At 44.5% G+C, this 16,459-nt stretch overlaps 1 protein-coding gene across 5 annotated transcripts in view; it reads left to right on the plus strand.

Annotated features, from left to right (window-relative positions):
* The window catches only part of SLC30A10 (solute carrier family 30 member 10), a 374,273-nt gene that overhangs the window by 7,851 nt on the left and 349,963 nt on the right, over positions 1-16,459 (plus strand). For 3 of the 5 annotated variants that reach the window (XM_059998246.1, XM_059998238.1, XM_059998230.1), the window contains exons 1-2: positions 11,761-12,502; positions 13,177-13,254. In XM_059998246.1, coding sequence (XP_059854229.1) covers positions 11,863-12,502; positions 13,177-13,254 — 718 coding nt within the window. In that variant the 5' untranslated portion in view covers positions 11,761-11,862. Of the gene's footprint in view, positions 1-11,760; positions 12,503-13,138; positions 13,255-16,459 lie in introns of those variants that run through there. The other 2 variants (XM_059998263.2, XM_059998256.1) reach the window with 2 other exon arrangements.

A 16,459-nucleotide genomic window follows, 5' to 3' on the forward strand; every position in this document is an offset into this window, starting at 1 on the left:
TTGGGACTTTATGAGGCCAATAAGTAATGTCTACTCATGAGTCTAGAGCTAACTGAGAACTAAGGGATCAAAGATAGTCAGATGGCGATAAAAATTGTAGCTCTGTTTTTGAAAAAGCTGAATTGGAGGATAGACCTTGGAAGTCCCACAATGCTTCCTAATATTATACTTATCTCAGCAGTAAACATACCCATCTTCTTGGGGCCGAGCTCAACAACGGGGGGCACAGAGTTGGACCCAGGAGCAGAGAGAATGGACACTCCGAGGACAGGTAGTTCAAAGTGTAAAGCACGGGAGGGCTGAACCAAACTTCTATTCCTTTCACTAAGCCCACCAATGAGAGAAGACCTTCCCACCCCAGGAGTGACTTCTCACAGGGAGGTTGGAGAGGGAATGAGGGGGTCAGTAAGAGCCTACGTGGTGGTCCCCTCATGGAAACACAAGACCAGAGGAACGATCTCCTCCCAATACTCTCCAGCTTTATGTGTTCTTCACTGGGGGCTCCCCTTGAAGAGCTAGATAGACAGTTATCAGGATAGTATTGCTGTCAGTATTCACAAGGCCTGCATCCCCTGCAATAACCACTGTTTCCTGTGGGTATTTTCCTTGTGACCAGTGTTAAGCGATTTTGATACCCATCCCCTCAATGGCTAAAATGGGTTAGAACAGAAAATATGTAAGTTAACTGAACTCTGAAGCCCCCAAAATGTTCATTATTGCTCATTAGAGATTATACAGTGACATGAAATGATAGCATCAAGATAGTCTAATAATTCAATGTCAGTAACATAAAAATGCCCCAAATTTAAATAACACGAATCCCCTGTTAATATCAAATTATAAGGGAAAAATTAAAATTCAAAATTAAATATATTTGACCTTATGACTTTCTATCTGAAGAAATCAAAGCCCCTGATTATTAACTTAAAGTCCAGATCAAAGATAAATCAAAACAAAATCACAAAACACCAAATCTTCCTCAGTTTGGGAACTTCCTCTGAGTTCATTCTCAGGCCTGGGAGAGTCATGATCCCTTCAGTAGTGTTAATCTGGATTGTTTTCCACTGGAATAGATGTCATTCCTTCAGGACATCCAAGGTTGGATAAGTTTACCGCCTTTTAAAGATCTTCTCTTTGCCTTTGGTGTTCTTCAGTTTTGCTACAATATTTCCAAAAGTGAATTTCTTTTTATTTATCCCCCCTGAGAATTGTCACGTTTCGCAAATCTAAGCATTTATAGCTTTTATAAATTCTGGAAGATTTTCAGATATGATCTTTTCTAGTTTTGCCTCTGCCCCATTTCTCCTTCTGCAACAGTAGTTAGATAATTTTAGATCTTCTTACTCTGTCCTCCATGTCTTGTAAACTGTTTTTCATATTTTCTACTTTTTGTTGTTCTGTGTTGCATTCTAGGTAGTCTAGGTAGTTCTTTAGATGTACCTGCACTTATTCAGAAATTGACATTGGTGCAATGTGTGTATATAGTTCTATGACATTTTACCACATGTGTAGATTTGTGTAACCACTCCCAAAATCAAGATGCAGAATGATTACATCACCACAAAGTTATCCCCCATGCTACCCTTTTATAATCATACCCATAATTCCATATCCTCACTCCCCATCTCTATGCCCTTGAAACCACTCTTTCCATCTTTATAATCTTCTAATATCAGGAATGCTATATAAATGGAATCATACATATGTGACCTTTGAAATTGGCTTTTTCCTTTCAGTGTAATGCCCTTAAGATCCATCCCAGTTGTTCTGTGTATCAGTAGTTGGTTTCTTTTTACTGGTGACTATTCCATGGTATGAAGGTAGTTGGGTGTATTTTTTTAGTCTCTCTGCCAATCTTATGCCTTTTAATTGGTATATTTAGACCATTTACATTTAAGTGGTGTGGAGCTCCCATGCCCTCTCTGAGTACACCACCATCCCGGCATCCTGATGTGTTCAACGGCCTGGAAGCTCCTATTCATTTTCCCACCTATTTTCTCTCTGTTGCTCAGATAGGGAACTTTCTGTTATTCTATCTTCAAGTTCACTGATTTTTTTTCTCTATCTTCTCCATTCTGCTGTTGAGCCAATTCATGGAGGTTTCTTCGGTCATGCTGCGCAGCATGTGGGATTTTAGCTTCCTGACCAGGGATTGAACCCAGACCCTCGACAGTGAGAGCATGGAGTCCTAACCACTGGACTGCCAGGGACTTCCTCACTGAAATTTAAAATTTTGGTTATTGTATTTTTCAGTCTTAAAATTTCCATTTGATTCTTCTTTACATCTTCTATTTCTTTGCTGAGACTTTCTACTTTTTGATTTCTTTCAATTGTGTTTGCAATTGCTTGTGGAAGTATTTTTATAATGGCTACTTTAAAGTCCTCGTCAGATAATTCTAACATCTGTGTCATCTCAGCACTGGTGACCTTTCTCACTTAAGTTGAGATTTCCCTGGTTTTTGGTACGATGAAAGATTTTCAAACGAATCGTGGACGTTTGGGGTATTACGAGACTGTGGATCTTATTTAAATTTTCTGTTTGAGCAGGCCTTCTCTGACATGGTGCTGGTGGGAGGAGGGGGGTACTGCTTTGTTATTGTAAGATGGAAGTGGAAATTCAGGTTTCCCACTTGGAGTTTGTTGACCCCCTGAGGAAGAGGGGTACTTCATCACTGCTGGGCAGGACTGGGAGTTCAGGCTCCCCACCAGGCCTTCACTGATAACACCCTGGCTAGGAGGAGTAGGCATGCCTTGTATTGAGTTTTCAGTTTCAACTAATATATTTTTCATTTATAGTGCCTTGATCTTTATTTATATTTTCTTTACCTTCCTTTATTCCTGTATATTAAATATACTCAGTTTATATTCTGTAGCTGATATTCTCAACATCTGCAACTTTTGAATGTCTGATTCTGCTGTTTATTATTTTCCCTGCCTCTCTCAAAGTGGTTTGCTTCTTCATGTTTTGTGTGTTTCATAATTTTTTATTGTAAACTCATGATCAGTGGAACTTTCTTTGAGGGGATTCTTTGAGGAATAGATTGTAAGTATATTTTTCCACGGAAGATTTGCATTTCTTTTCATCAGGTCCCTGAAGCCATTACCAACTTGTGAGCACTTTAAAAATTCTTTGCTTGAGGACTATTATTATTATTATTATTGTGAGAATTTAGACTTCATTCCCACATGAAGGCCACAGTACCGTTCCAACTTCCCATAGGGGATGTTTTTCTCTCCACCCAAAACCAAGGCTGAAACATGCAAGTTTTCATGCTGTCTTCTTTGAGGTAGTGAGTTTTTGTTTATTTTATCATTTGCTTTGCTTTGATTCAAACTTTCACCAAAGGATTTACCTTTATGAGGGGAATCTCTGATCTCATCTTGCATGGATCTAACTTTTGTCTCTTATGCCATACCTGGTCACGTGGCTATTAAAATCCAAGGCTGGAGCTTTTGTCTTTATTGGACAGATATCCTTAAGTTGGATTCCGGCTTCAACTCACCTTTCTGGATTTGGGCTTTCACTTCATTTCTGGCCTCTGAGTATTTTCTTAATTTCCTGCCACATTTTTTGAAGCGTCCAAAAAGTTTGACAGAACCACATAATATTATCCCAGAGCTAAAGCAGTTAATAGAGGTAAACTTATGTTCCCAGAACTCAGCACTTAGTATGAGCCAGGCCCTCATTACTACTTACAGGGATCATAGCAGAGGCTCAGGGATGTCAGAGGAAAGGGTGAATGACAGATGGAGTCTTCTTGGTTTCTGCCTCTCTAAGATGTGGGTTGGTATGTGTCAGCAGACTTGGCTCTGCCGGCACAGACCTCACAACAGGAGGTTAATAATGATACCAAGATTTTTGTATCTGGTAAACCCACTGCATCCTTTTTCAGGGAGCGACATTTAAAATATTCCCTGTCTACTTGCAGAGTTTAGAAATTTGCAGCAATGACATCGTGGGCTCCAGATTTTACTTGTAGCACTTTTCCTTCCTAGTCAGTGTGTGTGTGTGTATGAGAGAGAGATAGAAGGAAGGAAGGAAGGAAGGAAGGGAGGGAAGGAGGAAGGGAGGGAAGGAGGGAGGGAGGAAGGGAGGGGGGAAGGAGGGAGAGAGGGAGGGAGGAGGTGGGGGAGGGAGGGGGATCGAGGGAGGGAAGGGAGGGAGGAAGGAAGGGAGGAAGGAAGGAAGGAAGGGAGGGAAGGAGGAAGGGAGGAAGGGAGGAATGCAAGTAAGCCAACTCCTGAATTCCATTTCCATCTTGAGTGCCTACTTCCGCTCCGTCTGCACTCACTCTCCTGTGAGTGGGCTCTCATTAATCCTGGGCCTCAGAGATTTGCTGCTGCCGTCTCCAGCTGCAGAGCTGCTCAGGCCTGTGACTCCTGCCTCCTGAGGAAGCCTCTCGCTCACTCGCATGTTTATTTCAGCCTGAGGGTCAGTCTCCATGGATTTCTGAGCTGAAGCTGTTTTGAAATATTGGAAGCTCATCCTGTTGTGCGTGCTGCTGCTTTCCGACCTTCCAGAGATTGTCTGCCCACAGCCTTTGATTGCCTCAGGCTTTGCAGAGTGGATGTTCCTGCTGAATCTTCTGAAGCGTAGGAGGGGCTTCTCGTGCTTTTGTTCCTCTTGTGCTCTTCTCTCAGGAAGGCTAAGTTGAGTTGTTCATGGTTTCGTGGCTTAATAAGTTCTTAAAGTTGTTCTCTTTCCTTCTCTACCCCACATGAGGCTAGTGTTTTTGTTGGACATTTTTCCTTTTACTTGGTCCTTGTTTTCTGGGCCAGACATTTATTTTTCCAACATAGATTTTTTTCTTATCACAGTGAGGGAAATGAATTCAGTGTTTATGGATTTGCCAAAAGCAACTGTTAACTGTTGTCCAAACAGATCTCATCAACTCTCACCTCTCTGAGTTGGATCATCTCACTTGAAAAGCATTTTCCAGATAAACCGAAAGTCTAAGCCAGGCCTGGACTCACACTTCTATGTTCTTGCCTGATCCCCTGCAGTACGTCTCATCCTCCTTCTCCCTGACCTTGGTGTCCTAGCTCTGTCTGTTTTTGACCTGTCCAACAGAACACAGGCAAACCGCCACATCCACGATAACTGTTTTGCTTTGAAGGACATCTAATGACACCTTAAATATTCTATGCTAATCTTCCTGGCTTCTCCTCTCAGATAGCTCCAAATTGTGTAGCAGCTTTGGTATAGCTCTGTCGGTCTTTACATGGTGGTTCCCTGTTCTGGTTACTGTATAACAAACCACCACAAATAGTGGCATAAAAGAGTAAAACAACAATCGTCTGATGATACTCACGATTTTCTGGGCCAGAATTGGGAAGGGACATAGTGGGAACAGCTTGTCTGCTTCACGATGTCTGAGGCTTCGGCTGGGGAGATTCAAAGGCTGGGGGTAGCGAGGTGATGGTGAGAGGCTGCGTCATCATATGTCTGGCTCCTGGGCTGGGAGGTCTCAACGTCTAGGACTGCTGACTGGACCCCTACACATGCCCTTGCTGTGGGGCTTGGTTTCCTCACACAGCGTGGCCTCAGGACATCATCCACGGTGGGTCAGGTTTCAAACATGAGTGTTCCATCAAACAAGGTAAACACCTCAATGCCTTTTCTGGCCCGACCTCAGATTGTATGGGTTACAGGCAAGTGACAAGACGGAAGGAGAATCAAGCCCTCAGACACGCTTCTGGATAGAAGCATCAAGGTCTCCCTGTGGAATAGGAGATATGGTTGTGGGCATCTTTGGAAAAAACAATCTGCACAGTCTGCCCTCCAGCTATAGTTCACGTCATTTCCACATACAAAATCATTCGCTGCTCCCCAAACCCCTACCATCTCATCTCATAGGGCATCAGCTTCACGTTCAGGATCTTGTCATCTTATTCAGGGCCCAAGGCAAATGAGGCTTCTCGGGTGCAGCTCCTTAAGGCTTCTCCCCTCCATCCCCACCCTGAAGATCTGTGAACTAAAGAAACAAAGAAAGGGCCGTTTTGGTTTTTTTTTCCAATTTGTATTGTGTTTTATTCCCACAAGGCAGCAGGGGGTGGGGTTGCCAAGCCGTCAGCTGGGCCGAGGAAACTTCTTCTGGCAGGGGTGCACGCCAGGTTCTCGGGTCTGCCCCACCAGGGGCTGGTTTTCAGGCAGACCATCATGGACACCGGGTGGAAGGCTCCGAGGGGCACAGGTGGCAGGCTCAGGTCTGGGGAGCACACTTGTGGAGCTAGAGGTAGCATGGCAGGTCCTTCTCTATCACCAGGGTCTCTTCCATGGGACCGTACTGCTTCACCACACAGCCGTTCTTGTCAATGAGGAACTTGGTGAAGTTCCATTTGATGGCATTTCCCAGCATGCCCCTCCCCTTGAGCTGTACTTTCATCCACTTCCACAGTGGGTAGGCATCATCCCCATTCACACAGATCCCCAGCATATGACAATGGGGCAGATGTGGGACAATTGCTGTATTCCCCAGTTGCTTTTATTTCAGATGGTATCATAGCTTTAAGAGGATGCCTTTTTTGTTAAGACTATTGACTCTTTCTTTAAATTTTTTTAAAATTTATTTTATTGAAGTATAGTTGATTTACAGTATTGTGTGAGTTGCTACTGCAGCAGAGTGATTCAGTTATACATATATTTACATTCTTTTTCGTATTCTTTTCCATTATGGTTTATCGCAGGATATTGAATATAGTTCCCTGTGATATCCAGTGGGACCTTGTTTATCCATCCTATATATTACAGTTTGCATCTGCTAATCCCCAACTCCCAGTCCATCCCTCCCCTCCACCCCTTGGCAACCCTAAGTCTGTTCTAAGAGGATGACTTTTAATAGGTCCCTGCATCTGGTTCCCTCTGGGAGTGGTGAGGTGCATTCCTAGATGCCAATCAACCATCTGAAATCTTGCTTCCTGTCTCTGAAAGATATCTTTGGTTCCAAGTTCCCAGTCTGATCTAATCTAATCCCCTCTTTAAGTATATTTAGATAGACGTGCATCTCCTTTTCTTTTCTGCATTTGTCTAGCCTGAAGAAAACTCCCTCTTCCTGTGGTGCAATGTCCTTGTTTTTGAGAGCAAACTACTCTCTCTCTCACTTTCTTTGCACAGTAAGACTGAAGCACACAGTAAGAAAACAGTCTTCAAAACTCATGCTCTCAAAGGCCTATTAAAACATCTATAACAACAACCATTCTTCTGTAGGCAGGAAGCTGCTTTCATTTGCCAAGGTCAAAATCCTGCCTGGCTCACACTTACTGGAGACCTGAAACTTAACAGCGCCTGCCCTGGCCTCACCAGAAGCCTCAATCTCCATGTGTTAGTTTGGCCTCTAGATTCTCACCTTTATCCTTCTCAAGGTTCCTGCCAACTCACCAGTATGTTAGGGCTTTAGGTACTAATTAAGAATACCCCTTTCTTACTCTCCTAGGTTTGGAAGCAATTGATAGCTAAGAGACAGATGATAGTTGAACATAACACCAACTTTATTATAGATATGACATATTACAGGATATGGCTTAGATGTGTAGCAGCAAAGAGGTTTTTTTGTTTGTTTTTTTTGGTTTCTTTTGCGGTGCGCGGGCCTCTCACTGTTGTGGCCTCTCCCGTCGCGGAGCACAGGCTCCGCACGCGCAGGCTCAGCGGCCATGGCTCACGGGCCCAGCCGCTCCGTGGCATGTGGGATCTTCCTGGACCGGGGCACGAACCCGCGTCCCCTGCATCGGCAGGCGGACTCTCAACCACTGCGCCACCAGGGAAGCCCAAGTTACTTCAAATCTTTGGGCTTTAGGTTCCTCACCTATAAAGTAGTACAGGCATGCCTCATTTTTTTTGTGTGTGTGTGCTTTGGTTAATTGTGCTTGGTAGACAGATATTGTGTGTTTTACAAATCGATGGTTTGTGGCAACCCTGCATCGAGTAAGTCTATTGGGGCCATTTTTCCAATAGCATTTTCTCACTTCGTGTCTCTGTGTCACATTTTGAAAGTTCTCACAATATTTCCAATTTTTTCATTATTATTATATTTGTTTTGGTGATCTGTGATCAGTGATCTTTATGTTACTGCTATGACTCACTGAAGGCTCAGGTGATGGTTAGCATTTTTAGCAAGAAAGTATTTTTAATCAAGTTATGTACATTGCATTTTTAGACATAATGCTATTATTGTACACTTAATAGACCACAGTATAGTGTAAACATAGCTTTTAAATACACTGGGAAACCATAAATTCTGTGTGACTCACTTTCTTGTGATATTCGCTTCATTGGCCGTCATTGGGGTCATCTGGAACCGAACCCACAGTATCTCTGAAGTCTTCCTGTACTTATTTTATGGGGCTGTTGTGAGGATGAAATGAGATAATGACTATAAAGTACTCAGCACAAGGGCTAGGCAGAGAGTCAGAGCTCAATAACCAAAAGCTCCCACTCCTAAGCAGATATCTGGAGAAAACCATAATTCAAAAAGATACATGCACCCCAATGTTCATTACAGCACTATTTACAATAGCCAAGACATGGAAGCAACCTAAATGTCCATCAACAGAGGAATGGATAAAGAAGATGTGGTACATATATACCATGGAATATTACTCAGCCATAAAGAAGAACAAAATAATGCCATTTGCAGCAACATGGATGGACCTAGAGATTGGCATACTGAGTGAAGTAAGTCAGACAGAGAAAGACAAATATCATATGATATTGCTTCTATGTGGAATTTTAAAAAATGGTACAAATGAACTTTACAAAACAGAAATAGAGTTACAGATGTAGAAAACAAACATAGTTATCAGGGGGTTGAGGGGGAGGGAAAAACTGGGAGATTGGAATTGACATATACACACTACTATATATAAAATAGATAACTAATAAGGACCTACTGTATAGCAGAGGGAACTCTATTTAATACTCTTTAATGGCCTATATGGGAAAAGAATCTAAAGAAAAAAGAGTGGATATATGTATATGTATAACTGATTCACTGGCTATATGCCTGAAACTAACACAACATTGTAAATCAACTATACTCCAATAAAAATTAAAAAAAAAAAAGCTACCGAAACCTCATAATTCATAGTAACTATAAGACGAAGTCTAAATTTTTGGCAATTAATTTAGATTATATATGTATAACCTATATATATGTAGATGTGTATGTATACATACACACACACAAACTATATATATTTACACACAACTATATATATCAGAACATTTTCCTTAAGTGCTTTTGGTTGACACCCTTAGTCTTCAGACTTCCTTGAAGTCAGGAACTAGGCCCTGGGCAGGGCACTACACTTCCTCAGTCGCTGGCTTTCTAGTTCCACTGACTGCCCTCCCGGGGCAATGACATAATTCTTCTTATATGCCTTTGGTTAGGAGAATGACTGGGCAACAGACACAAGTGATGTATTTCTGCCGTTCTCAGGTTTTTCTTGCAGCTGTGAATGACAGAGAAATGCAATCAGCGGGCACTGTGTTAACGCTGTCAAGTGATCTCCGAAAGGCCTTTCTCTCTTATTTTGACTGCTTGGCTTTCTGTCATAGGTTACACGTCTCAGGGGTTTCATAGTCTGCAGTACTTGGGCATAGCTTCTTCTTGTATTAGAGTGTGTCATCTGTGGCTCAATAGCAATTTTGTTACACATGCTGTATTACTAATATTAATACTAATATTAATACTATCATGTGGCCCTTTGGACCACTTCGTTCTTCCCTTCTCTTGCCCACTCTCTTCTTCATCCCACACCTTCTTTTTCTTCCTGTCTGCTGCTTCTTTTTTTTTTTAAATAAGCAGTTAACTTTTATTGAGTGCTTACTATTATAATCTGTTACAATAGCACTGTTCTAATCACTTTACACCTATTAACCCCTTCAATCCTCACAACCTTATGAGAGGGCACTATGATTACCCTCATTTTACAGTAGTGACAACAGGCCCAGACAATTAAGGAACCTTGTGCAAGACCATTCAGCCTCAAAACTTTCATCAGCCTATATATCTTTACTGCTTTTTAGTTTTTGATCATTTTAATACTAATTTTTGAAGAAGACTTTAGTTATTGATTTATTTTTGAAATAACGGTGGTGTTTTTTTTTTTATTTTTTAACTTTATTTTTGGCCGCGCCATGGGGCATGCGGAATCTTAGATCCCTGACCAGTGATCGAACCCGTGTCCCCTGCATTGGTAGCACGGAGTCTTAACCACTGGACCTCCAGGGAAGTCCCTAGAGAAGACTTTAAATGATCAATTTCCTCAAGTTCTCAGCGTAGGGGTATTTTCCTGGAGGTGGGAAGGGAATGCCTCACAGGGTCCCAGAATTTCGAGGCTCATCTTGTATAAGGTGGAACCCTCAGATCCAAGAAGTTTTTGCATCTTGTTAAGGACCCTTGGGGACCATGAAAAGACAAGATCATGCTTTACAAGGCTAAGGCAATGAATGGGACTAGAATTAGAATGTTCCCTGAATGGATTCTGTGGCTGTTTTGGAGTGAGACATTTTTATTCATCTCCAAGCCAAAAGCAGATGTGTTTTTTTTAGGAATGGTTAAAGTTCAGGGGTTGGGAATGGGGGAGGGAGAAGAGAGATCATCAGACTTCACCCTCAGATCTTTTTCGGAATGAGACAAGAGTATAAAACCAAAACAAACCAATAAAGAAACCTGCAAGGTTCCTCCACCCCGCTCCCTGAACAGACCAAGAGCAAACACCCATCTTCAAGGACCACGATCCTTGGTTTTTCCCCGAGTCCTGGAGACAGTCCTTTTCTGGGTGACGTTTACTTGGAACACAGCCTGTTGTCAACAGAAAGGCTCTATTTGGAATAAGCCTTCACGTAGGTCAGTCACTGAACTCTATCAGGTCATGCTGGGAGGGACCCATGGGGGTGAGGAGAATATTCTCTCCAATGGAGAACGGAGACAAGTACACAGAGGAGGCCAGCCTTGTTTTTTTTGGTGGGCAAGGGACCTGCACCTATGACAGAGAAACTGCATTTCTGAGAGCTGGGAGGGAGTGCCAGGCTCACCGAAGTGTGATCTGAGCTCTCCCCCAGGGCTGCCTGCAGTTCACCTCTGGAAGGTGACCTTGTGAGCCAAGTTCCTAAAGGCGGACAGGGGTGATGCTGGGCCATGAGGGGGTGACAGAAGCGATAGTGTGCCCTTTATGAAGGCTGTGAGCAAGAAGAGAGGATAAAATAGCTACACCATGTGTGGTGTTGGAGTGGGAGTGCCAAGTGAGCAATCAGCTCCAACTTCGCAAAATGCAAGGCAGGAAGCACCCAGAAGGGCAGGGTGGGACGGGTCGGTGCTCCCAGCTTCTTAGGGAATCTGTAATGAATCGGTGTCTGGGCACGTACGCGAAGGTGTTCACTTCCACCACTGCGAACACACCCCGCAGCAGTCAAGGTCCTTATCACTAAAAGCCAACAGTCACGGCACAGATGATTGGAGGGACTGGAGAAAAGGGGTCTTCGGGTGAATACCACTTGTGTTTAGGGGGTGTCTGTGACGGGTGCCATCCAGGCACGCCCCCTCTTTTCGGCAGCTTTCCTCTCTGCCCACTTCCGTCCTTAGAAGGACAGACACTGGCCCGTGGCCACGTATCAAGGGAGGCCGAGCCGCGAGGGAGGGGCAGGGGTCGGGGAGGCGGCGAAAGGTCCCTTAGATACGGCCGCCCGGCCCTTCCTTTAGACTCTGGTCGTGCGGGGACCGGGGCCGCTCTGCCTCCGCCTCCGCCTTATAAGAAGCCCGGGTGCCGGCGGGCAGGGCGGCCCGGGAGGCGGGGACCAGGCCACGGCGGAGTCCAGGGCGCCGCGCCCCCACCTGTGGCGGCGGGACGATCGGCCGGGCGGGGATGGGCCGCTACTCGGGCAAAACGTGCAGGCTGCTCTTCATGCTTGTGCTCACCATCGCCTTCTTCGTGGCCGAGCTGGTGTCGGGCTACCTGGGCAACTCCATCGCGCTGCTGTCCGACTCCTTCAACATGCTGTCGGACCTGATCTCGCTGTGCGTGGGGCTGAGCGCCGGCTACATCGCCCGGCGCCCCCGCGGGAGCCTGAGCGCCACCTACGGCTACGCCCGCGCCGAGGTGGTGGGCGCGCTCGGCAACGCCGTCTTCCTTACCGCGCTCTGCTTCACCATCTTCGTGGAGGCCGTGCTGCGCCTGGCCCGGCCCGAGCGCATCGATGACCCCGAGCTGGTGCTCATCGTGGGCGCCCTGGGGCTGGCCGTCAACGTGGTAGGGCTGCTCATCTTCCGGGACTGCGCCGCCTGGTTCGCCTGCTGCGGCCGCCGCCGCCGCCAACAGAAGCGGCAACAGCAACCGGCGGCCGGGGGCGGCCCTCGCGGCGTCTTCCCGGGTCCCCAAGGCGCTGAGGGCCGCTGGCACGCCGCCGCCCTGCCAGCCCCCGGCCGCGACTCGGCCGTGACCCTCCGTGTGGCCTCGGTGGACAGGAAGGACGAGAAGGGGGCGACCGTGTTCTCCAACGTAGCAGGTGCCTTTCGGTTGCATCTTCTGGACAGCGTTGCCCTTCCCTCCCCCGCGCGCCCGGTCCCTTCTTCCTCGCCCCACGCCCTCTTTTTACCTGTCTGCTTTAAAAACAAAAAAACACAAAAACAAAAAAACCACAACTATTTCCTCTGCCGGCCGGCTTTAAGTCTGTGCCGCTAACTGAACGTATTCCCCCGATTTCTTTTCTTTTTCCTCCTGGGTCCTCGGGCCCCCTTTGCTTCTTTTTCCCCTTCCCCTATTTTCTTTGTATAGGAGTATTGATTCTCTCGGAAATCAGTTATTATTGTTGGGCAACAGATAGCACTCCCCGCCTCTCCCTCCTCCATTGGATACTATCTGCACTTTGTTTTTCTCCTTCCCCCTTTGCCCATCCGTCCATCCCCCTGGGAGTTATGGGTTTGGGGTTGGGGGTGGATTCCCACTGCCTCTTTTTTTGTTTGTTTGTTTGAACTTGAATGAAAGTGTGAAGGAAGTCCAAAGGTGAATCACAAGGCTGATTTAAAGGCCAAAATGTGCCACTCTGGGCTGTGTGTTTGGAGAGGTGGGGGGGCTGATGAGGTAGTGGGCTTTGAAAATAATGAAACGTTTTTCTGAGTCCATTGGTTCTTTTTGTTTGTAGAACTTATACACAACACAAGGTTTCTTCTTTGAATGCAGGTGATTCCCTGACTACGCAGAATGAACCAGAAGAGACTATGAAAAAGGAGAAGAAGTCCGAAGCCCTGAATATCAGAGGTAGGATTGACCTGGGGTCAAGCTGAAATCCTTTTCAGTGTTACGCATGGACTGGGCTGGACTCTTCCTTTCTGTTTGCCTTTTCATAGGTGTGTTAGAAAGTAGGCAGGTTACATGCAGAGACTATTACCTAGATCTCTTGCCTAATCACGGCATCGATTCTGGGGGAGTCAGAGTTGCTAATGATTTATCCTTGCTCCACTTAGGCCCATGCTCACGCTGCCTGCTCCAGAGTCTCACAGATCCCTGGCATGCTACTGCTTGATTTTGCCCGCCCGTGGATATTGCTAACATAAAATGCAGCCTGTTTGAATTGGATATCATTTTGATAAAGGTTGGAAGAGAGTAGGTGGGACCTATCCAAGGTTACGCCCCAAGTGACCTTGCTGACTGACCCTCATTGCCTCACTTATTTTGGTCAGAAAACTGCTCCTGAGATGGTCTGTTGGTTCAGTTGAGTTTCCACCTCAAGGTCTAAAGAAGGGGTTCTGGGGAGACAGAGGAAGGCACATCACTTGCATCCCTCCTACCATGCGCTCAAGGTCACAAACCCAGGGCAAAGTTGAGCCCTGGGAGTTCAAAAGTGGGTTTCTCACCAGACACCAACATGGTACAGTACATCTCCCCTTTCCAACTTCTTGGGCACAGATTTTGCTTCAGAGCGATTCAAGAAAGCCCAATTCCCAATCTGATGGAGAATCTCAACAAAAGTTATGCAGCCCTTTACCTTTAGATGGTTTGAGGAAGCCTGAAGTGGGGCTTAGAGGTAAATAATACAAAGAAAAAAAATAATGCAGGAAATGCCTTCATTTCTGAGAGTCTCACATCTGTTTTACAAAGTGATACCCAGAATGAATCTGGAGGGAAAATCAGAAAAGAACGACAGCAGCACATGAGCTCCTAAAAATTTCTAAATGAATTAGTTAAAAAAATTTAACTGCAACAGGGGAATTCCTAAAAAACATGGTGGTGAATCTTTTTGGAAAGAGGATCTGTGATGAAAACTCATAATCCTTTAGTTTATCCTTTTTTTTAGGTTCAGTTTAAATATAAATATATAGAATATATATGTTATTAATATATATTACATATATAATATATATTAATAACATATATATTCTATATATATATTTAATGGGTTTTTAAGATGGAGTTCACCATCATAGCACTTCACCTTTTCAAAGCACATTCTGTTTTTTTATTCTTTCTTTAATTGAGATGGTATTGGCATATAACACTAATTTCAGGTGTACAACATAATGATTCGATCTTTGTATGTATTGTGAAATGATCACCACAGTATAACTATAAATACATGAATAACAGTGTCTGGTTAACACCCATCATTATGCACAGTAACAATTTTTTTTTCTCATAATGAGAACTTTTAAGATCTACTCTCTTGGCAACTTTCAAATATATGGTACAGGATTATTTTTTTTATTATTATTTTTAATACACATTTATTGGAGTATAATTGCTTCACAACACTGTGTTAGTTTCTGCTTTATAACAAAGTGAATCAGCTATACATACACATATATCCCCATATCTCCTCCCTTTTGCGTCTCCCTCCCACCCTCCCTATCCCACCCCTCTAGGTGGTCACAAAGCACCGAGCTGATCTCCCTGTGCTATGCGGCTGCTTCCCACCAGCTATCTGTTTTCCATTTGGTAGTGTATATATGTCCATGCCACTCTCTCACTTCATCCCAGCTTCCCCCTCCACACCCGGTGTCCTCAAGTCAATGCTCTATGTCTATGTCTTTATTCCTGCCCTGCCACTAGGTTCATCATTATAGTCACCCTGATGTCCATGGCATCTCCATGACTTATTTATCTTATAACTGGAAGTTTGTACCTTTTGACTCCATTCACCCATTTTGCCCACCCCTCCACCACCTCTGTCAGCCACCAATCTGTTCTCTGTATCTGTGAGCCTTTTTTTTTAAAGATGCGTCATACAAATGAGTTTGTTGATTTTGCTGCTCAAGGAGACGTTTGTCCAGGTGCAAGTACTGCAGCAAAGGGTCCCAGGTCCCAGCCTGTCTCACCACCATTTAAGACATACATATAGTGGGGTGAGGAGGGCTTAGGCAGGCAGATCTGGTTTGAGTTCTGTCTCTGCCTTCCACTAGCTATGTGACCTTGGGCAAGTAACGTTCCCTCTTGGACCTTCAGTTTCCTTATCTACATAAGGGAGATAATAGCAGTGCTGACATCTCTGTGTTGTTGTGAGACATCATGGCTGATGGGAACAGCACAGAGGATTCACTTAATGAATTGCCTTCCCATCAGTTCTGTGCACTTACTTCTCAGTGGGTTTTCAGACGTTGTTTCACGTCCTCTATTTTTTTAAAATTTCTACATTTTATTTTTATTATAAATTATATATGCATAGTAAGTGACTCAAATTTCAGCTAGACATAGAAATAACAAATAAAACATCTTTTGACTAGCATGATAATAAGACATTATCCCTGAAAGTCTTTGAGATGGCAACATGCAACACAAATGTATTCAAGATAGTTGAGTCACTAACAAGTTTCAGAGCTCCAGATTAGGTCATATTAATTTCCAGGCGTTCTACTGACTCTGTTATTCTATGATCCTGACAGTTAATAGCAAAAAGCAAATCACGGCAGTATTTCCACAGTTTATCCTGCCCCCCCCCCCCACAGACACACACACACACACACACACACACACACACACACTGGCTATGTTTTCATTAGATGTTTATACACATTTTTTTCTAGTATCATGTCCTCTTCAGAACTGGCCTCTTCGAGAAGTGAGGCAGATGCTATTCTTATTCCCATTTCACCAGTGAGAATCTTGCCGCTCAGAGAGGTTGACTTTCACAAGACCCATGACTCACAGAGACTGTCAGGTCTGTGACTCTAAATGTAGCGCACCCGTCTCCCATGTTGCCTGACAAGCACATCCTTTTCTGCAGCCTCCTTTGAGTTCTCTGCTTGGAACACCTTTTCTCTGAGTTTCTCTGCCTGGGACTATTGCCTTTTGAAGCCTGTCTCCTCTTCAGAGTCTTGCCCATGTTTCGAGAAGCCTTTCTTGAGATTTCTCGTCACAGGGAATAATCCTCCCTCTGGAAGTTACTGACGCACTTATCCAGAGCCCTGCCAGTGGACTGAGGTCCCCAGAAGATCATGACCATCTTTGCACGGAAGGCCAGAAAACACAC

The sequence above is a fragment of the Delphinus delphis genome, chromosome 1 (assembly GCF_949987515.2).
Source record: "Delphinus delphis chromosome 1, mDelDel1.2, whole genome shotgun sequence".
Lineage (NCBI taxonomy): Eukaryota > Metazoa > Chordata > Mammalia > Artiodactyla > Delphinidae > Delphinus > Delphinus delphis.